Genomic DNA, 23,913 nt, shown 5'->3' on the forward strand with positions numbered 1-23,913 from the left:
CTCCCCTAATCCAAGCCCTTCCCTTATTTCAGTGGTTAAAATTTTGTCCAAGGAAAAGTCTTTTCAGAAGCCCACCAATTAATTTCTATGTGCCTCATCCAGAAGCCATACCATACTGCAGGTAAAACCAAACCTAAATGACCAATTCCTTCCAGCTAAATATTTGCCTTCTGTTAACCAGCTGTATTTTTCAGCCCCACACATCCACAGCTACCAACTACTTCTGCCTGCAATTTTTGTCCTCTGTTCCCAGTACTAAAACAAGAAGAGATCTTGTTCTAGTAATTTCCAAGTTATTTCTTCCTATGAGGGCAGCTAAGAAATACTCCTCATAATCAGGGGTATTGTATTTTTAAATTACAAAGAGCAGCTGCCTTACAGTGAATAGGGATATGTAACCTCAAATTGCAGTTCTTAAGAGGTCACAGTTTAAATCCAGTTATGTATAAGAGGATGAGCAAACTTAGCTTTGATTAGCTGCAAAGTGATAGAACCCCCTTATTCACTTCCTTTTCTCCTTCTCCCCACTTCTCAACTTAGCCAAGACAGAAAAGAAAGGGGGGCCAGGGTGGGGGGTGGGGGGGGGGTGGGGAGAAGGAAAAAAAGAGGAAAAAAAGGGCCCACACGCTCTCTTTGCTCCACTGATCTGTTGTTCGGGGAAGCTATCCGCCCATACACAGCCCCTTAGCCATCTGGGCCATGAAGAGCCCTCAATCCCAGCCCTGAACGGTAATTGTCTCAGAGAGCACCCTCACAGGCATTTCAGGCAGTGGGGCTTATTAAAATCCTGAAGGGCAGTAATCCCTGAATGCCACTAAAAAGATCTCCAGCTGCTACCATTTATGAAGTGGGCTTGACAAGAAAGAGAAAAGGAGAGGGAGCTGGGGGGAGGGAGAGAGGGAGGGAAAGGAAAAGAAGAATTTAGAAGGGGCAGGCTATCCAAATAGGGCCCCCATCAAAGATTCACGTTTTATCAGCTTAGGCTTTCTTGCCTCAGTTCCCAAAGGTATCTCCATCCAAACTACATCTCCCTTTTACTTGCTTCTGGCAGGGTGTGGGGGGAACACAACACAAACATATGCTTCCAGAAGATCTAAAATGAGGTAGGAAAAAGAAGGAAGGAAGACAGGCAGGTGAGGGAGCCAGAAGCAGAACTGAGATCTGCCTTTTTCCAGGTGGTATGAAGAAAATGCCTAGATGTGAAAGCATTCAAAAATCATTTTCAGAGATACGTGTGTATCTCTGCCTCAGTAATTCTGGGATGGTCTTTTCATCTCATTAGGTTAAGCTGATTAATAAAAATTCAGCAGTTTGCCCATTGCTTCTTCAGAAGTGGTGAAGCAAGTTGAAAGATGCAAGCGGAAGGTTTTTGTGTTTGAGACAATAAGTGGGGTGACTTCTTAAATCCTTCGTTGTCATCCTCCATTAGAGATAAACAGACACCTTGACTCAGATTCTTCAAACAAATACTATGTTGCTACACTTCTTTATTTTCTATTAACCTTCATGAAAAGCTTCAACCCTTCCAAAGAGCCGGGATTTTTGTGTGTGTGTTTTACAATTCACCAAGTTAGTGAAAGCTTTCTCTCATTTCAGCAACTATTTAGACAAGCTTTTGAAAAGGCATTCTTGAACACCTATGTAAAATACAGGGGCTGTGGAAATGAAGAATATGAACTGGCCAACTGTTGCATTTTAGTAAGAAAATGCACTCAAAACTGAAGGTAAATGTGCTATTTACATATCTTAAAAAACTACTATTTAAAAAATATTCTAGCAACCAGAATTTTTAAATTCTGCATTAATAAAGTTGAAAGCCTATGAATTAATGTAATTCATAATCTAAAGCCCTAAGGATAAAATGATACATCTGTTCCCTAGGAGAAATTTATAAATTTTGCATTTTGAGGCATTATATTTGCAAAATTCATTTCTGAAAATAAGTACTTTATCCAAGCATGTCAGAGGTTGATTGCTCAAGTAAAAGATCAGATTGAAAAATCAAACCTTTTCTGTTTCCTGATTATTCATGAGCCCCTTATAAACTTTAAGTTTCTTCAAATTATTTTATGCACAAGCATAAATATCTTAACACATACATATAAAACCAGCCCTTCAGAATTTCATAATGTTTTAAAAAACTGCAATGTCACCATACTTTAGAAAGGTGTCTGATCATACACATTTAAATGACATGTTCAAAGTATTTAAACAGATACTGGACCAAAATTTCATGACATTTTTTAAAAAATGTGACCAATTAGATTAAGTATCATGCAAAAGTGTACACATATACGAGTCTGTACCACCTTTTTTATTCTCCACTGAGGCAGAGTGACAGACCAGATATCATTAATCTTATCTACTGAAACTTGTACAGATCATTGTAAAACATGCCAATTTTAATATTCCATTAGACAGAGTAACTGCAGCTTTTAGAGAGAATCCTTGTGTCAAATCAGCAAGTATGCCATCTAGCACTTGCTTTCTAAGTATGATTTAGGTTTGTACCTAACATGCACAGAGATAAAACAACCCTTTTCATGTTCTATTTACAAAAATGACATAAAACTAGGTCATTTTGAACTTTTAGTTCAGGTAAGAGATCATAAATTACAATGGAGATCTTCAGGACACTGTTAGGTTCATATTTTATTATGCACTTTTGGTACAACCATTCTAATACATCACAAAAGGTTAAGTAATTATGCAAAAGAAAACACCCATGCTTATTGTGGACTCCAGAGAAGCAGATTTTAATGCTTCAAAAAGAACCTTCATTGATGCATCCTAAATTTTTCTGGCTGTAAAATCCAAATCACAATATTGAAACTGTTGTGTTAAATGAGAAACAGGAAAGTAAGGGATACACACAAACGTGAAGAATAAAGAAAAATAGAAGGAAAATTACTTAGACAAATGTCTTGGCAATAACTGTTTTTATTTAATTGATTTAATTAACAGAACTACAAAATATACATTCAAGAAATATGCATATCAGTGTGGGCAAAGGAGCAATTCTAATAACCCTTCCCAAAAATAAGTTAAATGCATAAGTAAGGATATACACCTGTATATTGTCCAGAATTTCATGTCCTGAAATATAGCAATGAAAACCAGTACTGGACTGTCAAGAAATAAAATTATTTTGCTCACTTACAGTACCATTGTTTGCTATTGTTTCTGACTAATCAAGCTAAGTGAAGCTTAGTTGCTCTAAACCTCATTCTTACATTTCTCATTAGTCACATATGAAGAAATCAATGCAGAATCTGGTTAACAAATATAGAAAAACATAAAGTTCAACTCCTTTCTGAAGCTCTAACACAGGGGCAAAGACACAGTAACGGTGTTCAGTTAGGAGGCTATGTACATCCCTGACTCACCTATCCAAAGCAAGGAACTAGCTGGGCACAAACCCTGTGCCCTGAGAGAACAGCAATTTACCATTTTTTGTGATTTCAGTTAATTCACTGAACGACCAAACTTCCATAGGAAACGGGCTGCAACAAAAAAACCCCAGGAAACTGTTAGCGGTGAGGGTGAACTGCAAATCACACCTGCACAGATGATCAGGGAATTTCTTCCTTCGTTCTCAAAAAAGGTCTTTTCCATTGTGAAAGGTGTGAACTGTTACCAGAGCACAAGACAATGTAACTCATCCATTGCTTCAGTCCTCGTGGAGATGGAGACACTTCTAACAGGTCTTTGTATAAATTCCTGTTCTTGCAAACTCCTACTATAAATAAAACAATCTTAAGAAGATTTTTTGAGAAACAGCACACCTCCCAGCCCTTACAGCATTTTAACTGAGATCCTTTTAAGAAAACCCTGAGAGAATTAGATTTTTAAAATAGTTAAACAAAAATATTGCAATAAATTAATTCAATTTTTTAGTAACATATGTCCATTATATAATTTTGTTAATACAAAATAAGAAAAGTAAATTTAGACCTTCTAAGAGAAACAGTGCACATGACTGGTGCATGAAAGAGAGTATTTTACAATAATATGGTAGAGTTACTGTACTTATTTGAAATTGAGATAAATGTTTACAGAATAATAGAATCAAAAAATTATGAAGAAAACAAATGCAACACAGTGTGCAATAGTAAGTACCAATAGCTGTTTTAAACTGAGTTCTGCTAGGATGGGAAAATAGCTAGGATGGGAAAAGAGAAGTGTGAAAAACAATGTTGCATTATGGAGCTGTGAGGCTAATGCAGCATTGCAGAGACAAAAAAAAAAAGTAAGATTTGTAAGCTTTCTAGAAAACTCATGGCTACAGTTGAAATTTCAGCTAGAGTAGTGAGGGAACACAATTTTGATTTTTTGTTTTTGGATTGAGGCTGAAAAAACATCACATGAGTACATTTGATTGGTTATTCTATTTTAGTAAGTGCCAGTCAATTCAAAAACTAATGCCATGGACAATAGTTAATTTGGCAAATACAAAGAAACCATATGTAGTTTTCCAAGTTTAACAATAAACAATTCCAAAATGCAGACATTTTATGCTCTGTCATATACACAGGCTTCAAGCTTAAAATAAAGATCTTACAGCTTATGGAACAGAAAATTGTTCTGATTGATGCAAATGAAGCAACTCTGAATTTGCCTGTCTGTAAAGTTATCAATCATAGTATAAAATTGTTGTGGTATTTGAAGAAGGGAGGCATAAACCCAAATGAGAACAGTATTTTAAAAAACTAAACAAAACAAACAACTAAAAAAACCACACACAGAAAAAAAACACAAAAGAAAAGCGGCCCAGACAAGGGCCTTACTTGTTCCCTGATACAGGCTGTATTGGAAGTCAACTTTGTACTTGAGCCATACACAAACATTCTTTTTAATACTAGAAAAGAAGATATAAATTTATTAAGTGTTTAAAGTACTTGTTCAAAAGAACAGATTTACTGCAGAAAAAAACAATCATAAAGCTTCCCTTTTTATACATAACTACAAATGCCCTCAACCATGTATTTCTTCATTCAAAATAGATACAGGATCCTGAAGAGGATCTGAATAATATATTATTTACACAGCATATAGTATTTTCGTAGGGTATGCTTCTCATTAGGGGGAAAAAGGAGAAAAATGTTTGCGATGGGGTGATGATACAACACTTCAACCAGATTTTATACCTCCAAGTATTCTAGACACCAAATAAGCCAATTTCTAGTAAAATTCTGGTAAACTAAAATTTGAGTCACATTGTTCCACAGTAGTTTACAATATTTTGTCACCTGCCGATCAAAAGTCATCTTTTCTCACTTTGAAATAGTACTGCTCTCCATCAACTTGAAAAACGATGCTTTTGCTAGTTTTAAAGTACTGAACTTCTAGTTTCTCATCAACAGCATTTTTATATTTTCAGTTATTCCCATCCTTGTCTCAACCTCTTCTACCCAACCCACGGAGACTGAGTTTCTTCCTGTTACAGTGCTGCTAGACAGTGCAAGCAGAACACAGTGCAGATTCGTTGTTATTAGCACACTGTCAAGCACTTCTCCTTATTAGATAAAGGACTAGTGCAGTAACAAGACAATCCTATTCCCATCTGAGGTGAAGTAAACAGAATTTGCTTTTATACAGATCCTTTCATGTTCAAAATATCCCAATATGCTTTACAATAATGAGATAGATACACTGTCATCTCTGTAGTCTGAAATGCAGAGGGCAAGGCTTTGTCTTGCAAGCTGGAATAAAAGGAGGTCATGGGTCCTTTGAAGTTTCCTTACATCATCTAGACTGAAAGACAGGATGGAATGGAGAACATAACTGAGACAAAATAGAAAGGGAGGAGGGCAGGTGACCATTGTGAAATGTGTGAGACATCTCTTTCATCATATTTAAGGAGCACTGATCCAGAAGCAAAAATTAATCAGCAAGGAAAGGGTTTTTTTAAGACTGGCAGCAGGTACAATGCTAATCCTATTTTTTCTTTGAAGGCTCTTCTTGGGCAGGAAGGGAGGGAGGGAACTAGGAAACCTGGCGAGATGAATTCCACTTTCATGACAGCACGTCAGGGACCTATATGCATAGAGAGATTCAGTTCATGTGAATGTAATGTAGTAGGCTGCACTACCCGCCCACTCAACATAAGTACTTATCCAATAATGAGGGGAAATATCCTGGCAAATAAGAATTTTAAGGGAACTTAGGTAAAAAATCTTCTAAGGAAAACAGAAAGGGATGAAAAAAGTCCAAACAGATCAGACAGCTCCCCACTGCATCTTAAAGAAAGGGTCCATCACCCACCTGGCACTGGCTGGCAGAAGCTTCTCCAATGAGGATGGACTGGCCAAGGAAAGTTCAACAATCTGCAGCCTGTGTTTATTGCCAAGCTGTGTTTCCAAATGAATTAATAAGTGGTAGCCTAATTAAACTACATCCTCTGCCTTTTACCTTTCTTCTGTACAGCCAAGCAACAGCTATGTGGAACAGAACAGCAGTGGTTAAACTCTCCCAAACACTTCATCCATCACTGCTTTGATTAGAGCCTCAAATTGTGAGGCAGCAAGAGCTGCCCAATAATCCACCTTTATTGCTTACTTGGTCACAAAGGATTGCAGAGTCTTGGGAGGAACCATCCCTTAAAGGAAAAAGTTTGTACCTCTTCTCCACATCCCACCTAAATGATATGAAAACTATGTTTATCTAGCACCTTACAAGAAAGAGGATGGTTTTAGACACTCCACCTCTGCAAAGCTTTATGCAAGCCACATAAAGTCTTTGCCCCTTTTCTGCTGGAGGCTTCCCTTCCCTCAGCATTGGGCAGTTACGCCTTCTGCTGTGTTCACTGTCCAATTTCCCCCACTGCCTTTCTTTTTCTCCTAACACTTGCATACTTTAGCCTTGGCCATGGAGTACTGACTAAGAAGGAACAATAGGCCCTTTTCAATTCTTCAGAGTGAGCTTTGAGCAAGGCTCTGCTCAGGGACCCAATCCATATTTACTGCAGTTTCAATCTACCATTTCATGGCTCCTTCCAGGCAGAACACACTAGCTGGGAACCCCTAGACCTGGTATTATTTGCACAAGGTGAAATTAAAGGGATAAACAGATTACAATCAAAAGTATTTTTTCTTGGAAATACTCATGGTCACAGAACAAAAAGAAAAAAAGGAAAAGGGAAGGGGGCAAGAAAGATAAAAGGACACCCTACGACACAACAACTTCCGTTTGAAGAGTAATCATCCACTTATAATTAGGAAAGTAGTTCTTCCCCTAAAGCTGATTAGCAAAGTTTGAAAATCACACATGAGGTAGCTACTACCACAGTAGTAGCATATCCAGTAGGATAGCAAATCTATTTAAAATGATGCAAGTAAATGAAGTTTGCAAAGAAAGCCCACCTCAATAGCTATCTAAAGCACTCAATTCTCTTTGCAACACCTAGGTCATGGCATGACATCAAACCACAGCATGACCACAGATTATAGCAACGCACCCTTTTCCACAGATACAAGATCCTGAAGTTCAAAAATCATACGTAAGAAACACACTTTCAGCTTATCAGGTGAATAAAGACAGAAAAAAAGGTAAAGAACTGTCTTTTATCACATTAAAGACCAATGTTACATGGATCCTTCATAAGTAATGATAGTACAACTAAATGTTTCTAAATAAACTTTTTTTTCACTAAAATTTCAGGATTATTTTTCTTGTTGTATTGCATTCACACTTCTGTAGAAGTATTCACCTGTTTCTAGAAGCTTGCAGAAAAAAGCCAACAAAATCAAAAGACATGCCATTCTCTAAATTGCAACCTCAGAAAACTGAGGTTGCAATTTAGACAATCTCCCCTCCTTCTTTTTTAGTTTCTCCTCTTAGTCTCCATAACAATACACAAAGTACAAAAAAAAATCCTCTCCCAAAAATCGTATTTCTGACAGTAAAATACAACTGGACTGACAATCATAATTTACCTGTTCAAACTGAAAGGCAGCTATATGATTTTTTTGTTTAGAGTAGTTGGAGTCCTGTCTCAACATGCTCTCCCATGTTAGATTCCACTGAAAGTTTTGAGTCAAAGAAACTGACAAGCTACTGTTAAAGCAGGAAAAATTACAGCTTTAGCTTCAGATATGTCAGGATCTTTGAAAAAAACAAACATCTTATGTCAGCCCTGTTGATAAAGGGCATCAAGAGCAGAACAGATGCATCTTTCTACCATGCATGTTCAATTTTCTGATGCATGAAGTTTTGATTGTTCAAGCTGCTTCATTGGAGGATGTTGCATTATCATCATGGCATTTGTTTGATTTAAAAAACTTGACAACGTCAGATGGAATTTCCAATTCCACACCTCTCACTTTAAGGAAATGCAGGAAAGCTTATAAGCATGGAAGTATAATACCACAGTAAAACTAAAGGAAATCACAAACACCTACAACAGATGTAAGACTCCTGAGTAAATAAGAAATCTTTGTTTATGAAACAGAGTTCAAAATAATAAAGTTATGAGGCTTCCAAGTCTCAAAAAAGTAGGGCACTTTTATACTATGTTTAAACGGCTCCTACCCATCTTTTAAATTATCTTCTACTAACCTCATATGCAGGGTGAAAATTTGACTCAATATATGGATAAATAAATTTTGCAAAATAAATACACAGCCATGCTCAAAATTGTAAGTTTTTCTGAGGAGTAAACATTCAGTAAACAACAACCAAAATAAAAAGTAAAATTATTGGGCTTTGCAAAAGTGGTAAATGAAAATACAGGGTAAAAAGTTTTAGAGACCTTAATCAAGTTCTATTGTTCAAAACATCTTAGGATTACTAGTAATGTTTTGAAATTTAGAGAGGAATAAAAGAGAATGAGGCATAGTGAAGTACTGTCAACTGAATAGTGGATACTTAATTCATTCCCTTCTACTACTGCAATTTATAAAATAAAAGAATATTCAGTAAACTCAATGGGAATTTCATGCAGATATAGCACAGCGTCTGTCCAGAGTATGTTACCAGACCATTTGAGATAGTTTCTCAACTTCATGCAAGTAGTATTTGTGTAAACAATGTTCTTTCCTCTGATACATTATTTAAACAAAAGCATTACTGCACTGATGCCAACTATGGTAACTAGGAGCACAGGAAATCTTCGTCCTAAAACCTATGAAATTATCTTGAGAAATCAGTATTTCTCTTCCTTCTCAAAGATGGGAGTGTTTCTCAGACGAAAACCAGTAACAAATCTACCCCTTACAGGAATCAAGTAACAGTACTAATGCCTAGAACATTTGGCTGAAAACCACAGAACCTATTCACATGGGTATATCACGTACTTTTGGGACATAAGATACTACCAGGGCTCATTTCATCTCAGACATATCCATTACATGGTGGAAAGCAGACAATATTTTGTCTTAAGCATAAGACTATATCTGAAGGAAGACTGTTAATTCAGGAAGACTGGGTTAAACCAATCTGATACTTAGCCCAATCTAAAAATTAGGTCTTGTATGCATTCACTATCCTAGCATTATGAAGTAATTAAGCATGCAAACCGAAAGAAGAAGCAATCATTCCTCTGTCATCCATTAAAAAAAACAAGTACAGAAATCCTAATTGGGCGCTGCAATGATCTGATTCACTCAAAGAAGTTACAAAGGCAAAATTGCTTTCATCAGTAACAATACATTACCTCCAAACTCCATACCTAAAATTAAGTGCTTAGGAAAGTCTTCCAAATGCTGTGCTCTGAGGAAGGCCATTATATGAGCACTAAATCAAGACAGCTAGTATGGAAAATGGAAAATGGAGATTTCTTTTTACAGTAAGCTATAAAATGCAGTTCAATCAGACACAGGAGAAAGTAATAATAAAGTAATGCTGTAAATCACTAAAAAAGTGTTTTTGGTTTTTTTTTTTAAAGCTAACTATTGTGCTTTGGAGTAGAAGCACTGAATATGGAGATTCTCCTAAAAAGTGTTCTTTGCAAGTAAGTTTTATATAATTGAGATACAGAGAAAGGGAATTTGAATGCAGTGAATAGCCATGATATAATGAGATGCAAGTATGTTCTACCTCTGTAATTAATTTTCCTTCTTCACCCACACTGTCACTTGTTATGATAATGTGAATCTTAACCTTAATGAGAAATTTCATACCACCTTGATTAAAGATACTGCAAATAACAACATTCTTTTTATTTTGGTTTTATTTCAACAAAGAATCTCTTTTATGCTCTCAAAACTCCCAACCCTTCTGCTAATGAAGTTTCCATCTACAACAGAGATTTTTAGAGACTGATTTATATGTCACATATTTAAGTGAGGATTATGATAGTATGTGTAATACAAAATGATCATGCTCTGCAGCAACTGTTATTACTTTTTTTTTAAAGGTAGTTTGTCTGAAGACTTTTTAAGATTCAAGTTCCTCAATAAAATTGTGTATGCATTCCTTTACAACATTTGTGAATTAACACAAAAAGTTATTAAACATTCACACCACACTTTTGAGATGTAATTTAAAAATCAATACATAAAATTTTCCAAGTTTTCCAGAAACATTGCAGGCAACACCCTACAAATACATACACCTAGTATTAAATTGGGCCCAGTGTCTTAAAACAGGGTCTACCGTCTCAAAAGACAACAAAACACAATCAAATTTCCTACATGAATGATAGATACAGTTTTAACAACCTGTAAAATTCCAAAAACTAGAATTGAAATTTTTTACAAGACTATATTTTACCGAAAACAAGTTTATTTCATCAATATGTATCTTCTCGAATTTAACAAGGGCCATACTTCCTTCAAGATGTATCTTCATCTCATGCTGCATCTCACAGCTACTGGACAAGAGCAAGTCCACTGGAAACCAAGAAAAAAGTAATACTCGATACTCCATGAAATGAAAATGCCTAAGAATAATTGCCTTCTCAGCAATCCCAAATTACAGGGACATACCACACAACAGGAATAACTGCTCATCATTTTGGCAAACAGGTAAAAAATTACATGGTTTATACATTAAAGATTTCATATTTACAAGAAGCAGCATTCTCCAGAGAGCTCTCTTATTCTAAGAAGGCTATTATTCGAATTTCTAGAAAACGGAGACTTTTTTCCTGCATACAGTGGTTTAGTTATTTCAGTGAGGAAATCATCCCATCCTCTTTGGGCATTTACACTCATTTTTTTTAAGGAGTAGTGCATATACTGCTTTAGAAAACACAAAACACAAATATCCCAGTGCCGTACTACTCTATCTGATTTATTTTACCTTCAAGATCTTAAATTAATTTTTTTTTGTCACATACCAAACCATATTACACTATATAGGGCATTCAACACCTCAAAGTTTCATTAATGGCTATCTGCTAATCACATATAGTAAGCCAATTCTCACTTTTGAAATGGCTATCAGCAAAACTCTATTCATTCAGCCAGGTTTGGTTTTACCCTCTTCCATTCACAAAGTTCCAACTCTGCAAAAACTGTTCAAAAAGTTCTAGTCTATAATTTATATGAACCCAACCAGATAAAGACCCACAGGGTTCTGCAGTCCCATGCTGCTGTGCTTCCTCACTAGATTCAATTCACACAGATTGCACAGCCTCACAAAAATTGACAAGCCTAACTACTGTACCTCATATTCAGAACAACTACACCATCAAATCATCAATACAGGATCTAAACCAACTCCCGTCCAAAGCAGTTCAAGAATCTTTTTGTGTTAGTAAGTTGGATAAGAATACCTCCAAAAATACTGCAATAAAAATCCAACAATAGTTAGTGTATTAAAAAAAAACCAAAAAAACAAAACACATCTGGCAGTGTCTGTCAAGGCATACAGTGCAAAAAAAATAGACTTCAATTCCTCATTACTACCCATCAGCTCCCTCTGACTTCTACTTTTAAAAATGAGGGTATGTATTTAAACAAATTTACTTAATTTTAGGGGACCATTTTTTGGAAGGTATTTAAGAAACTACATGTGCAAAATAGCTGAAATAAAATCTAGGACAGTTAGGCACCAAGCAGTCTTTAAAATCCAATATGGCTGCTGTCTGCAACTCTTGGTAATTAAATATATTCAAAATTCTGGTTTTGAGGATACATTCTTTTTAAATCAGTGGCCTAAAAAAATGCTTAAGTAAATGCTCATTTTTAAAGCTTAAAAAAATTAATTAGTAAATATTAGTGTGAAGACAGAGCTTCAGTCTTTCAATGCCTTTAAGCACACATTTCACTCAAGTCAATACTGCAGCACACCAAAATCTTACCCTGATTTCACTTAAGATGACCCACAGACTATGGGCTGGAAACAGAAAAAAACATGAACATGCAAACTAGCTGCTTTCATTCCGTGTTTTTCTACTCCAGTTTACTGTGCAAAGCAAAAGCATACAAAAGATGATTCCCACCCATTGCAGACAAATACTGGCCTTGATTGCAGCAATTTTATTGGAAAGCTCAGCTCACCAGAAAGTGTGAAAGACAGAACAAGAGAAAGGCAAATGTGGCTCAAAAGCAAAGGGAAAAGTGCATGCAACTTGGGCATAAGTGAAGGGCCAAACATAACCCTAGAATTAAAATCTTTGGAATAAAGAATTATAATCTTAAATATCTAAAGATAACTTCAAGTCATCTTTACATATTTAGTAAATATGACTTCACTAGCACTGAATTTCCCCAACTGGGCATTGTGTATACATATACATACATATATATATATATATTATATATAATTATAAATTATGGATATATAAAATTATTAGGCACACACTTCCCATGTTCTTTGCCCCCAAAAGCAGAGCTGACAATGGTGACAGCAGAGTGTGTAATTAGTTTTTATTGTTCCCCTGACAGTCATAGCTCTGCAAGGACCCCTTGCCTTTTCCATTGCAAATGTTATGGAAAAATACACTAATGACAGGCATTTAATTATGGGCACAGCGACCATGATGGGAGCTGTGCCAGAAGTGATTGGCAGCTTTGGAAACCAGATATTCACAGCAATGGTTCTTATTCTATCATACCTTGTAATCCAGATTAGTGAAGATAGAAGTTTTTTAAAACATCTTTTCTAAGGCCTTGGTTGTTGTCTAGAGATATTATTATTACCACAAACAGACAGAAACTGACAGAAAAAAAACAACATCTTTAATTTTTATAATGGTATGAAGGTTTTTGAAAGAGGTCTATGCACTGAAAATGCCATCAACCTAAAAGAATTCCTCACTGACTCCAGCACATATTTAACTTTTTAAAATATTATACTTAGCTAGAAACAAATAGATGCTATGCCCTCTTAACATATCTTTATTCAGTATTTAAAATAAATGTTCCATGTTCAGCCGCAGTTGCTGGGGTGCTTTTTCACCTGATTAATTAGCAATTGGGAGACACGCTTTTTGGCAGCTTTTGTATCCCTATTATTTCTTTTGGTTTGGCACAAAACCTCCCTTTTGGGAGCACCAGTATTTGTAATGTACCCCACTTAGTGATGGATCACTAATTTTTAATAAACTAAGTCCCAAGAAAACTGCAAAATTATGTAAAAGTGTATTGGAGCAGTAACTGTAAACAAATAATAAATAAATAAATAAATGGGCCAGGGGTAAGAGCTGTTGCAGTACATAAAATATTAGGTCTTTTCCAGACTATACAAGGAAAGCCTATCCAAGAGATCACACATAATCTTAAAACATTGGTCTGAATTGGCTTTTAACTGCTTGATCCAAATTTCTGCCTTTACCTTTAAAAAGCAACTAGCTAATGCGGATGCACAATTTCCTTGAAAAATGCTATATCTGAATGTTTCTTCATGGTTTCTCATCCCTCCCCCACGACCAGATGAATGAAATTACTCTATGAAGCAGATTTCTATGAAGAATGACCACACAATTCTGGACCAAACGGTTCTAAGTCTATGTAGCAGTCACAAATCCCTGGCTAAGCTGAACAAAGCAACATTATTCCAAAGTGGTAAGTTTGGGAATATAAAAGTGAAGCTGTCTGGCTCTAAAGTGGTAACTTACAAATAGCTGCAGAATCACAGTTGGCTGTCCATCCCCCATCCAGCTGGCTCTCATATCAGTGACTTCAAAAATGCAGTTTGCCATTATGGTGGCTTAAGGCACTTTGTGTGCCAGTGCAATGACCATGCTGTGTGTGCGTGTCAGAAGGTCAATACTTTCAAATTCCAGAGTCTCTCTTTATTTCCTTCTTTTCTGGAAACAATGGGAAAGAGAGCAGGATTGATAGCTCCTACTTTGTTAACTTCTGCTCACCAAATGCCCTGCCTGTATGAATACATAACTATTTTCTGAAAAATCTGATTAGACATCAAATAAAGTGGGAGGGGTTGCAGGGGGGAGAACCACAACCATCAAACAAAAACCCAATGCAGCTGTTTTTCCTGCTCATTAACAGCATTAATTGGTAAATTTTCTTGCAACAACTTTTAACAATTGCAAGAGACCAAACATCTTTAAAGCTGCTAGAAGTCCTTACCCAATGCTGATGAATTAGCATTGAAGACTGACAACTCCGCTACAAAGATTACCATTAAAATTAGCAGTAAGTAAAATAACATACTTGCTTTTTTTGTCTCCTCACAAAAAAACCCCGTATTTTACCTATGCAGCATTACAAATCCAACAAAATATTAGACATTAAGAGATTTGGGGGATTTTTTTGGTTTAGATTTCATTAAAAAAAGTTAGAATGTATTCCGTTCCAGTTTCTGAGACAAGACACATAAATTTATTTACAAATTTGAAACAAATTCAAAGTAAAAATTAAAACAAAAAATCCCATGTACAGTAATAAACATTATAATAACAATATTTATATATTTCTTAGCAAGTCACTGTCTGACAAGATAATATGATTTGAATGTCTGTAAAGAGAAGGAAGTTCTCCGGAATTGTAACACAAGTATCAAAAATACTATTTGACATCCACAAAACCAAAAAAGGTAGTGCTTCATTGCTACCTACCAGGGAACAGCTGCAGCGCTCAACTACTACTGATGAACAACTCTCACCATATGAACATGCCTGCTATGGCCAATACCCACCCCCAAGCAAGAAAAACTAGGTAACTTCAGGGAGGAAGTATTATATTATTTTAATTAATAAAGAAGGTCAACACACCACAGCAAACATTAATTATGGCACAAAATACATTCTGTCAAAACATGCATCCTTTTAAATGTCATGAGTCCAAATTTAATCTTTCAGAACGAAGAAAATATGTTTTAGCAGAGGGTGACCAGCATCAAAGTAAATGTATCTAATACTCTTTTTTTCCTTTTGCTTCACCCCATGATTCATAAACAAATAATTTCTTCTCTACACACTGCACCATTTCAACCCTATAATCAAACCCTAAAGATGGTGCCTATCAAAAAAAAAGGCTCCTCAAAGGTCTGAAGAAAACAAAAAATAAAGTTACTCAGTGATAAAAGTAAAATAAGATTTTTTACTGCAGATACTACTGTTGAACAGTTTAATATGCTGATCTAATGATGGAAAAAAAATGAACATGAAAAATAACTTACAGATTTTGTTAGTCTAAGATAGTTTTTCCACGCAATATGTCATCATGGATAGGAAAATTCTTCCACTAGATTATAATGCAAGTGACCATAAGAATTGTAATTTTCAAGTAAAAATTGCAGAACCTGAAGAATTGCTTTAATTGGTATTAGCAATTCAAGCAGATCTTGCTAATTAACAGGACGTTTGTGTATCTTCTTGTTAGTTGATTTTTCTTTTGACAGATTTTTCTTTTTACTGGTCATGCATTTAAACAGAAAAAGGCCATAAAGCTCTTTGCAAATCAGTTAACAGAATACGGACACCAAAATATATCTCTACATTTTGCAGCAGTCTAAAATAAATTCATTCCCTTCATAAAGCTACGATCTAACAATGTATTTCCATCAACCTGTCAATAGCAGAACATGAAGGATGTTTCCCCAGATTAAATATATATACATATATATATTGGGGTGTATTTTTCTTTTACTGTATTTTTCTGGCATTCTATGGTGGAGAAATACAATCTCAATCCTCGCAGAAGAGTGGGGGTTTTCTCATACATGTATTTTCACATACTTCATTTTAACTCAAATTATTTTCTAAAATGTATGGGAATAGGAATTTGTGCTTTTGTAACATAAAAATATAGGCTCAGTTTCCTAAAAAAGAGGATTTCAGATATCTATACATATTTTCATACTGTAAAATAACACACGATTTTAAATGAGCTCAACCATAATCTAGCTTGGAGAGACTACAATGAAAAGGGAGAGTGCAAAAATGCAAGGAAGACTCCTAATGCGTGAATGATTCTATTCTTTCATTCAGCTGTGCTGAAGCACCTCACAGTATGGCTTACCCATAACAACTGTAATACCATCAGAATGCAATTGCAATAACTTATCTGTTTACTTCAAACCAAATGTTTTCATTTCATTATGTTGGTGTGCTGCTGACTGACTAAATTTTAAGCACAAGTGCAAGAAAAACTTAAACAAAACTTAATTCTCAAAAGTTAATTAGACCATTCAGAAGCACTGGAATGTTATATTAATCATGAGACTCAAGATACTTTTTTTAAAACAATGCTCAGAACTGCATAGCAGAGCAAAGAATATTTATTGGAAGAAAATCGCAGATCTAAAATACTTCCAATTGCATTGGAAAAAAAATTAATTGAAAAACAGTAACCCAAAGCAATGGAGGCATATCTCAAAGGCATGGACAAACTACTGTCTGCTCATTTCAGCGGGAAAGGTTGTGTCCCTGTTAGCATCTTCTCTCAGCTGTTCCCAATGACCAACCTTCTTTACGTGTTTTCTTGGTAGTCTAGTATTTCAACAATGCTGCAGTCCTGCACCCAGCAACAGACTGGTGTTGGAATAAGTCACAAGACACACAAAAAGACTAGGAGAGCTCTCAAAGCACTCTCATGTAATTCTTCTCTCTTTCATTTTACATTGCTGTGCTAGCTTATCTACCTGCCCACCTACTGACCCGGGAACTACCAGCATGTGAAGAAACAGCCAACTGGGAAGATGGCCAAGAACTAAAACACAAGAATCTACAAATAATTCTCCTATTACTGCTTTGAACTTTAACACAAAATGCCTTAGCTGGAAAATTAGACCTGGAAAATTTGATGGAAATTCCATTCATTTTCTAAACACTAAAGAGTTCAATTTTATTTATCATTTTCAGATTTTTTTCCTTCATACAATATTCATAATACAATGTACACCACATCATCACCTAATGACACACTTGAATGCATACATACACACATATGTAAGTATATATATACAAACATTGAAATATATATATTCTCATTACATATGCCATATACATTACATATGCCTGTCCATATGAATGTAATGATCATGACTCTTGAAGGACTAATTGCATTCATTCATTTTTTTCAGCCCAGCATGAAGCTGGTAGATTGCTGAGATCATAGCAACAGGGGAGAGAAAGAAAGGCTCATCTTTATCTGTCCCTCTCAAAAAGCATACAGGGCTAGAAGAAAGAATGCAATGAGGTGTCCTGACTACACACACTCAAAAAAGATTTCATAAGAAGCACTGAATGAAGATCAGGTACCACTTAACAAGGTGCCTTCCATACCAGGGTGGAGGCCAGTGAAACTATTGTTCTTTGAGCAGTTTTTCCATAGAAGGTTTCAAACTGTTTCAAACACCTACTTTTAAAATAAGCACTAATGTTCTTTTGGAGACACAAGGTGTTAATGAAACTATTAAAAGCAGAGAAAGTAGGTGTAAAGAATTGACAGCTCTACTACTGATATTTTAATTACAAGGAACCAGTCAGAGATTTCTTCAGCTCTCAGAGCAAGCTGCTGGATAAAATGTTGTCAAAATGCAAGCTATGCTATTTCAAAATAGGTTTATATATATGTATAATATATTTACAAGGATGTATACCCCAAGTACTTAGGCTCCTATGCTTCCTTTGACATATGAAACTTATACATAATATCAACATTAAACCCTTTGACTTTACCTTTCTTTATCCACAACTTCCTAGTTTTCTTAACACGTGTAACTGCTTTCTTCCTACTCCAGCCATTTCTGCATGGCTTCTCTCAACTCTGTACATAGGCAGAACTGTATCTATATAGAAAACAACAAAAAAGACAAACCAAGCAAAAAACCAGCCACATGACCTCAGCACATACAACTAACATGTTATGGTGAAATCCACAAACACATAACAGATGGCAAAACACTCAGACATCCATCCAGCCCATGAGTGCGGTCCAAGAAGTGCCAGGTGTGCATGAGCTGCCACATCCAGAGCTTCTCAAAACTAAATCTGTGAATTTGGCTGGCCCAGGGAGGCACTTAAGCACACATCTATCCACCCACACAACTGCAGCAGAACTTAGGTGTGTAAGGATTGAGTTCAAAGAAGTAAGATGCTTTTCTGAATTAGTTCCTAAATACTCAGCTACAAAATCCACATAGGCTGAGAAATCCAGGTTGTGAAATTCTGGTCTATGCATAGAATTTTCAGAAGTATCCACTCATTTTTCCCCAAATATGTATCTAAAATAAAAGCCCTCTAGCTACACTGACCAAATTGTAGTATCCTGTTTAATTATGTGCAATCACTAGCTGAAATTGAAATTACTTTTCAATACCTAAATTTTCTATTTACCATCTGCTTTCCTGATTTTATCCACATAAATACAGAAAGAGAAAATATATCAGCATCCTGTGTCTTTATAACAATTATTCTATGGATTTGGTGTACCATTTTCTTACATAAAATGTAGCCAAATCCAGTAATACACCTAATAAAAAATATTTGCTTTTGTGAGACTAGAAGCTATGGCCTCCATGTACGACCAGAAACTAGACTTGCAATTCAAGTATTTTTAACCGCCCTGAAACTAACTAACAATTTATGAAGCTACATATCCTGACACTGAAACAACTTACATGGAAATATCAAATAGAAACCACAATCTTAAAGCATAATCCTGGCAAGCAGAAAAATGTAGCAACAATTAAAACAAGTAGTTCAGCTTGAACCATGACAAGATTAAAAACAGTAGCAGGCATGATGCAGGTAGACCGCTTCAAAATTTGGCCCTGGTACACTATATTCAGTCTGAATTCTAATTAAAAAGGATACTACCAATCAAGATTAAATTAACATGCTCCATTCCAAAACTGAGCACTATATTCAGAATAATATTCCCTGATGATAATACTTTGCAGTCCCATATAAGAAAACATATACGCAAAGGGTGCTGAACGACTCATACACTTTGAGGTGACAGAATTTATGTTCACATAATTCTAAGTCTACATAAATAAACAAATAAAAGAAATCATATTTTTGAGCTTACTTGAGGATTCATTTCCAATCAAAAAAAAAAAAAAAAAAGTAAAAAAAGGACTAAAAAAGTTATTTTATTTATACTTCAAAATTTTAATACCTAAGCATATTTTCACCTGGAATTGGACTACAGCACTTATAGAAGGTGTATGCTGATAATTAAATATGAAAGAAAAGTAAGGCATGGTCTTTGACTCTGTAAAAATAAAACACTTTTTTACTCATACATGCTGGCAATAATGACCATACACTTTCTAATTGTTCTAGCAGAACTTTGACAACTAACGAAGCAATGTAATATAAATTTTTCTAATAGACTCCCATGATTTTTTATTTATCAAATATTGTTCACACAGGGGGCATTTATAAACTGGATCACTCAACAATTTGCTAATGTGTCTTTCAATAAGAAAAAAATCTTTACATATTTCAGCAAGTTGTTGGAGTCTAATACTAATAAAAATTAAATCATCAAATCTGAAGGAAGGACAATCATCAAATTCTTCAAAGTTTAAATGAAATCTTAATTTAGAGTTCCTTTATCATTATTAAGATTATCAATATTTCAATTTTTAAAGGAATTAATTAGTTCTATGGCAATTTGTTAATTCTGAATAAATACAATAAAGAAGTAAGCTAAATGACAATGGTACTATTTATGTTTATAGAATGACAGTATATTTTGTCCTCTAATTTCAAATAGTTATCACCAAGTAAGCATCTCTACTTATTCTACATGCATTCATCTCCTGAGTCTGCCTCTAGATGAAGATAAATCACTGCAATGTTATTCCTGCAACATTGTTAAATGCTCTAAAAATTTTGATATCCAAAGACAATTTTGCCTTCAGCTCAGGTTCTGATGAAACAAATTCAAAAGAGAAATGCTTTCTATTCTTTGGGCCTCTCCCACCTACATTCAGGTGCTTGGCTGTTTTTCTGTAATGCTCGTGTTACTTAGAAAGCACACACAAACTGGCACGCTGTATTAAATAAAGGAGAGTTGCATATGCACCCTGGTCTTTCTCATATTTTAAACTCACAAATAAACATGACATGTACAAATAGATACATCCATTGTGAGAGAGCAGTATTCCAAGACAAGAAATGCTTGGTTTTAAAACAGAAGGTTTAGAAGCATCTTAAAATTAACTCTTCCTCTACTGTTTGGAAGAACAACAAAACTAAGTTTTCTTTGTAGTGTGCTGATGTTTGGTGTTGGATTAATAAGAATAGTATAGTATTAATATATGATTTCATTTACTTGAATCCTTGTAAATATAATTCAGTGTAATGCCCATCGACTAGGTAAGCATTGTTTGTACCTTCAACTGTCTTTACATATGTACAGTTATGATCATCACACATAAGACAACAGAAGTGAAATATCTTGAATATAAGGTTATTTTGGAAGTATTTTAACTGTTACACTAGCAATGTATGCATTTAGTCACACCTATTTCTTTCAATGATCCTCCTTTCGCCCAATGGGATTTAAGAATATAACTTCATTTGTTTTTCAAGCAGTTACATTTAATTTTGCATAACAACAGAAACAAAAATTCTGATTTTCAGAGGCAAGCAAATTTTGCGGACATAGGTTCTCGGATGGGTGATGTGAGGCGCAACTTTTCATCTTATTTACTCTGAGCAGTTTTTTTCAAGCAACACATGTAGAAAGAGGAAAATTTAGAGAGAGGCATTTCAAATCACAGATGCTCATCATACCAAACATGATTGTTTCTGTTTCAAGTTTTTGGGCCAATTATTTATTGCTGAGGGGTTGAGATCAGGAGCACAGTAATAAAGTGCTGGACAGACTAGCTAACCCTGGGCACATGAAAATTCTACCCGTTAACTTCTGCATCACCTGTTTTAAACCTACTCTGGAATACCAAGCAGTGGAGTTTTCTGCAGGCAACAGAGATCTATTAAAAAACATGACCTGTGACAAAAATCAGTGTGCTAATCTCAAGCCAAACACCAGTATCAGAAGCATAAAAAAGAGAGAACGTAAGATAAAACGTCCCCAAATCTACTTAGACTAGCCTGACAGGTTTACCAAAAAAAAAGAAAAAAAAAAAGAAAAAAAAGGTAAGCCTGCCACGGGCACTTTTACAAGGCAAAAATATTTTTTAACACCCAGATGACTTTTTTACCTAAACATATGGATACCATTTGGAGGAAGACTGAAATTTTCTGATGCTAAACATGAGGGAAAACTCCAGGGAAAAAAAACACAATTAAATGAAACCTCCCTTTCCCGAGCTGAACTGCACTCAGAGCCTGGTGCTAGGAACCCTCCGGCGCCCTGAGAGCAGGGCGACTGCGCCAGCATCACTCGGCCCCGACTGTGGGGACCCCGACAATGCGCCGTCCTGTGTCCGGCGGCACCGGCAGACCCCGGCCCGGGACGGCGTACCTACCTCTCTTCCTCACCTCTAGCCCGCCCGGGAGAGACCCCGCCGGGAGGGCAGCGCAGGGCAAAGGCGCCCCTGACAACCACCTCAGCCGGGGTGCCGCGGAGGTCTCGCCGAGGGCACAGAGCCCTGACCGGGGCCGGCTCCCTGCCACCGCTGGGAACCACGCCCGCCAAAGGAACCCTTTGGGGCACCACCGGGGTCCGCCACCTCCCCTGATCACTCCCGACCTCCCGGAGCAGGGTTGGAAGCAGACAGGGCTGCCCCGCAGCGAAGGGCGCCCATGTCTCCCGCCGGGAGCGCATCCATCCGGCTCCTGCGAGCCGGCGGCGGCCGATCCCGGGGAAGCCTTGGAGGGAAGGGAAAGAGGAGAGGAGAAAATCACCCCCGCCACCCGCCCGCACCATCGCTGGCTGCAGCTCTGAACCTCCGTAAAAGAAAAGTTTTCGTCTCTCTCTTGCGGCCGGTCTCTCGACATAAGTCTCCGGCGCCGGAGCGCCGCTGTGCGCCCGCCCGCCGATCCCCTGCCCGGTGCGCGCCCGCGGCCGCCCCGCGTACCTGGGGTTGGAGCTGTTCCAGTACACGGCGTAGCGGTCGGCCACCGCCTTGGCGCCGGGCTCCTGCCCGCGCACGCACACCCACAGCGCCGCGGCCGCCAGCAGCAGCATCTCCACGTGCGGCATCGCGTCCGGCCGGCGGCGCGGAGAGGCGAGATGCGGGAAAAATAAAGAAAAGGGAAAGAAAAGGGAAAAAAAAAAAAAAAAAAAAAAAAAAGGGAACGGGGAAGAAGGCAGGCGGAACCGAGCCGGGGAGCGGGAGTTCTGGGTGAATGAATAAAAAGCGAAGCGCGGAGGCGGTGGGCTCCGCGGCGTGCCGCGCCGCAACGAGCGGAGGGCGCCTAGCGCCGCAGAGGAGCAGCCGGCGGGGAGGGCGATCCGCGGCCCCTCAGGAAGCCTCACCCCGGCAGGGGGTGGTGGGGGCCGAGACGGGTGGCGGCAGCAAGCGGCGAGCGGTTCTCATTCACCGGGAGTTCCGCACGGAGCCCACGGCACGACATACACCGGCCCACCGGCGCGGCGGGCGGGCGAGAGCAGCGTTTCCTCCGCCCCCTGCGAGCGGCCCCAGCGGGCTGACGGCCGGAGTGAGCGGGGATGGTAGGAGCGAACGAGCGGGAGACGAGGGAGAAAAGCGGGGAGGAGGAGATCTTTCCCCTGGAAGCCCACGGGGGGTCCGGGCAATATATTAAAGGCCGCCGGCTGGTAGCAGGAGGAGAAGTACCCGCAGATGTCAAAGCACAAAGTTTGTGTCTTCCTTTCTGGCCCTCCGCTCCCCGCAAATGAGCAACAAACAAAAACAGGGAAAAAAAGAAAGGAGGGGGGGGAGGGGAAGAGGGGGGAAGAAGCAAAAGCCCTGAGGAGTTTGCTCGCTGCGCTGATGGAGTTGAGAAGCCTGTTCTGCAGCACGGAGTGTCTTGAAGGAGACTTTGTGGAGTGCTTTTCTTGTCCTTCCTGTTCCTGGGCGGTGGATGCACCAAGGACTGAGCAACAGCAAAGGCAAAAAAAAAAAAAAAAAAAAAAAAAAAAAAAAAAAAAAAAAAACGGGGGGGCAGGAAAAAAAAAAGAACGGCCAATCCAAGAAATGTAGCGGTGTGGAAACCAAGCAGATGAAAGTAAAAAAAAAATAAAATTGTTTTATGAGAGGGCGTGGAGAAAAGCAAAATCTCGGAGAAGTGCAAAATCAAGCCTGCAAACTCCTCTGATGATGCTGGTCTTGGCTGGCCTCTCCTTCTCGGGAAAAGAATGGAGTGATACGGCGAGGTGCGGAAATCTCCTGATTCAGCCTCCCGGAGCCTCTCTGAGATAAAGCAGGGTCCAGTCCCGTGAACATCAACTTCTGCGGAAGGATAAAACAGTTTGAAGGGTCAGAGAGGAGGTGAGAGTAAAAGAATCCACCCCTCAGATGACTACATAGGGAGATCGAAAAACCAACCACCCCAAATCTTCTCGGTCTTTCCCAACAGCTGCTCCCCTCTTCCCTCTGAGGCAGCAGCAAGAGCAGCAAGGAAAAATATATCACGCCAGCAGGCAAATAAATAAACTTGAATGCAGCGGCAGGCAG

General features: G+C 37.7%; 1 protein-coding gene across 1 annotated transcript in view; it reads right to left on the reverse strand.

Moving 5' to 3' along the window:
* Positions 1 to 23,362, reverse strand: part of EFNA5 (ephrin A5) — a 207,922-nt gene extending 184,560 nt beyond the window's left edge. Inside the window, exon 1 of the mRNA XM_059837089.1 lies at positions 22,354 to 23,362. Within this exon, the coding sequence (XP_059693072.1) occupies positions 22,354 to 22,478 (125 nt within the window). The 5' untranslated portion in view covers positions 22,479 to 23,362. The remainder of the gene's footprint in view (positions 1 to 22,353) is intronic.
* Between the last annotated feature and the right edge of the window lie 551 nt (positions 23,363 to 23,913).

The sequence above is a fragment of the Haemorhous mexicanus genome, chromosome Z, assembly GCF_027477595.1.
Source record: "Haemorhous mexicanus isolate bHaeMex1 chromosome Z, bHaeMex1.pri, whole genome shotgun sequence".
Taxonomy (NCBI): domain Eukaryota; kingdom Metazoa; phylum Chordata; class Aves; order Passeriformes; family Fringillidae; genus Haemorhous; species Haemorhous mexicanus.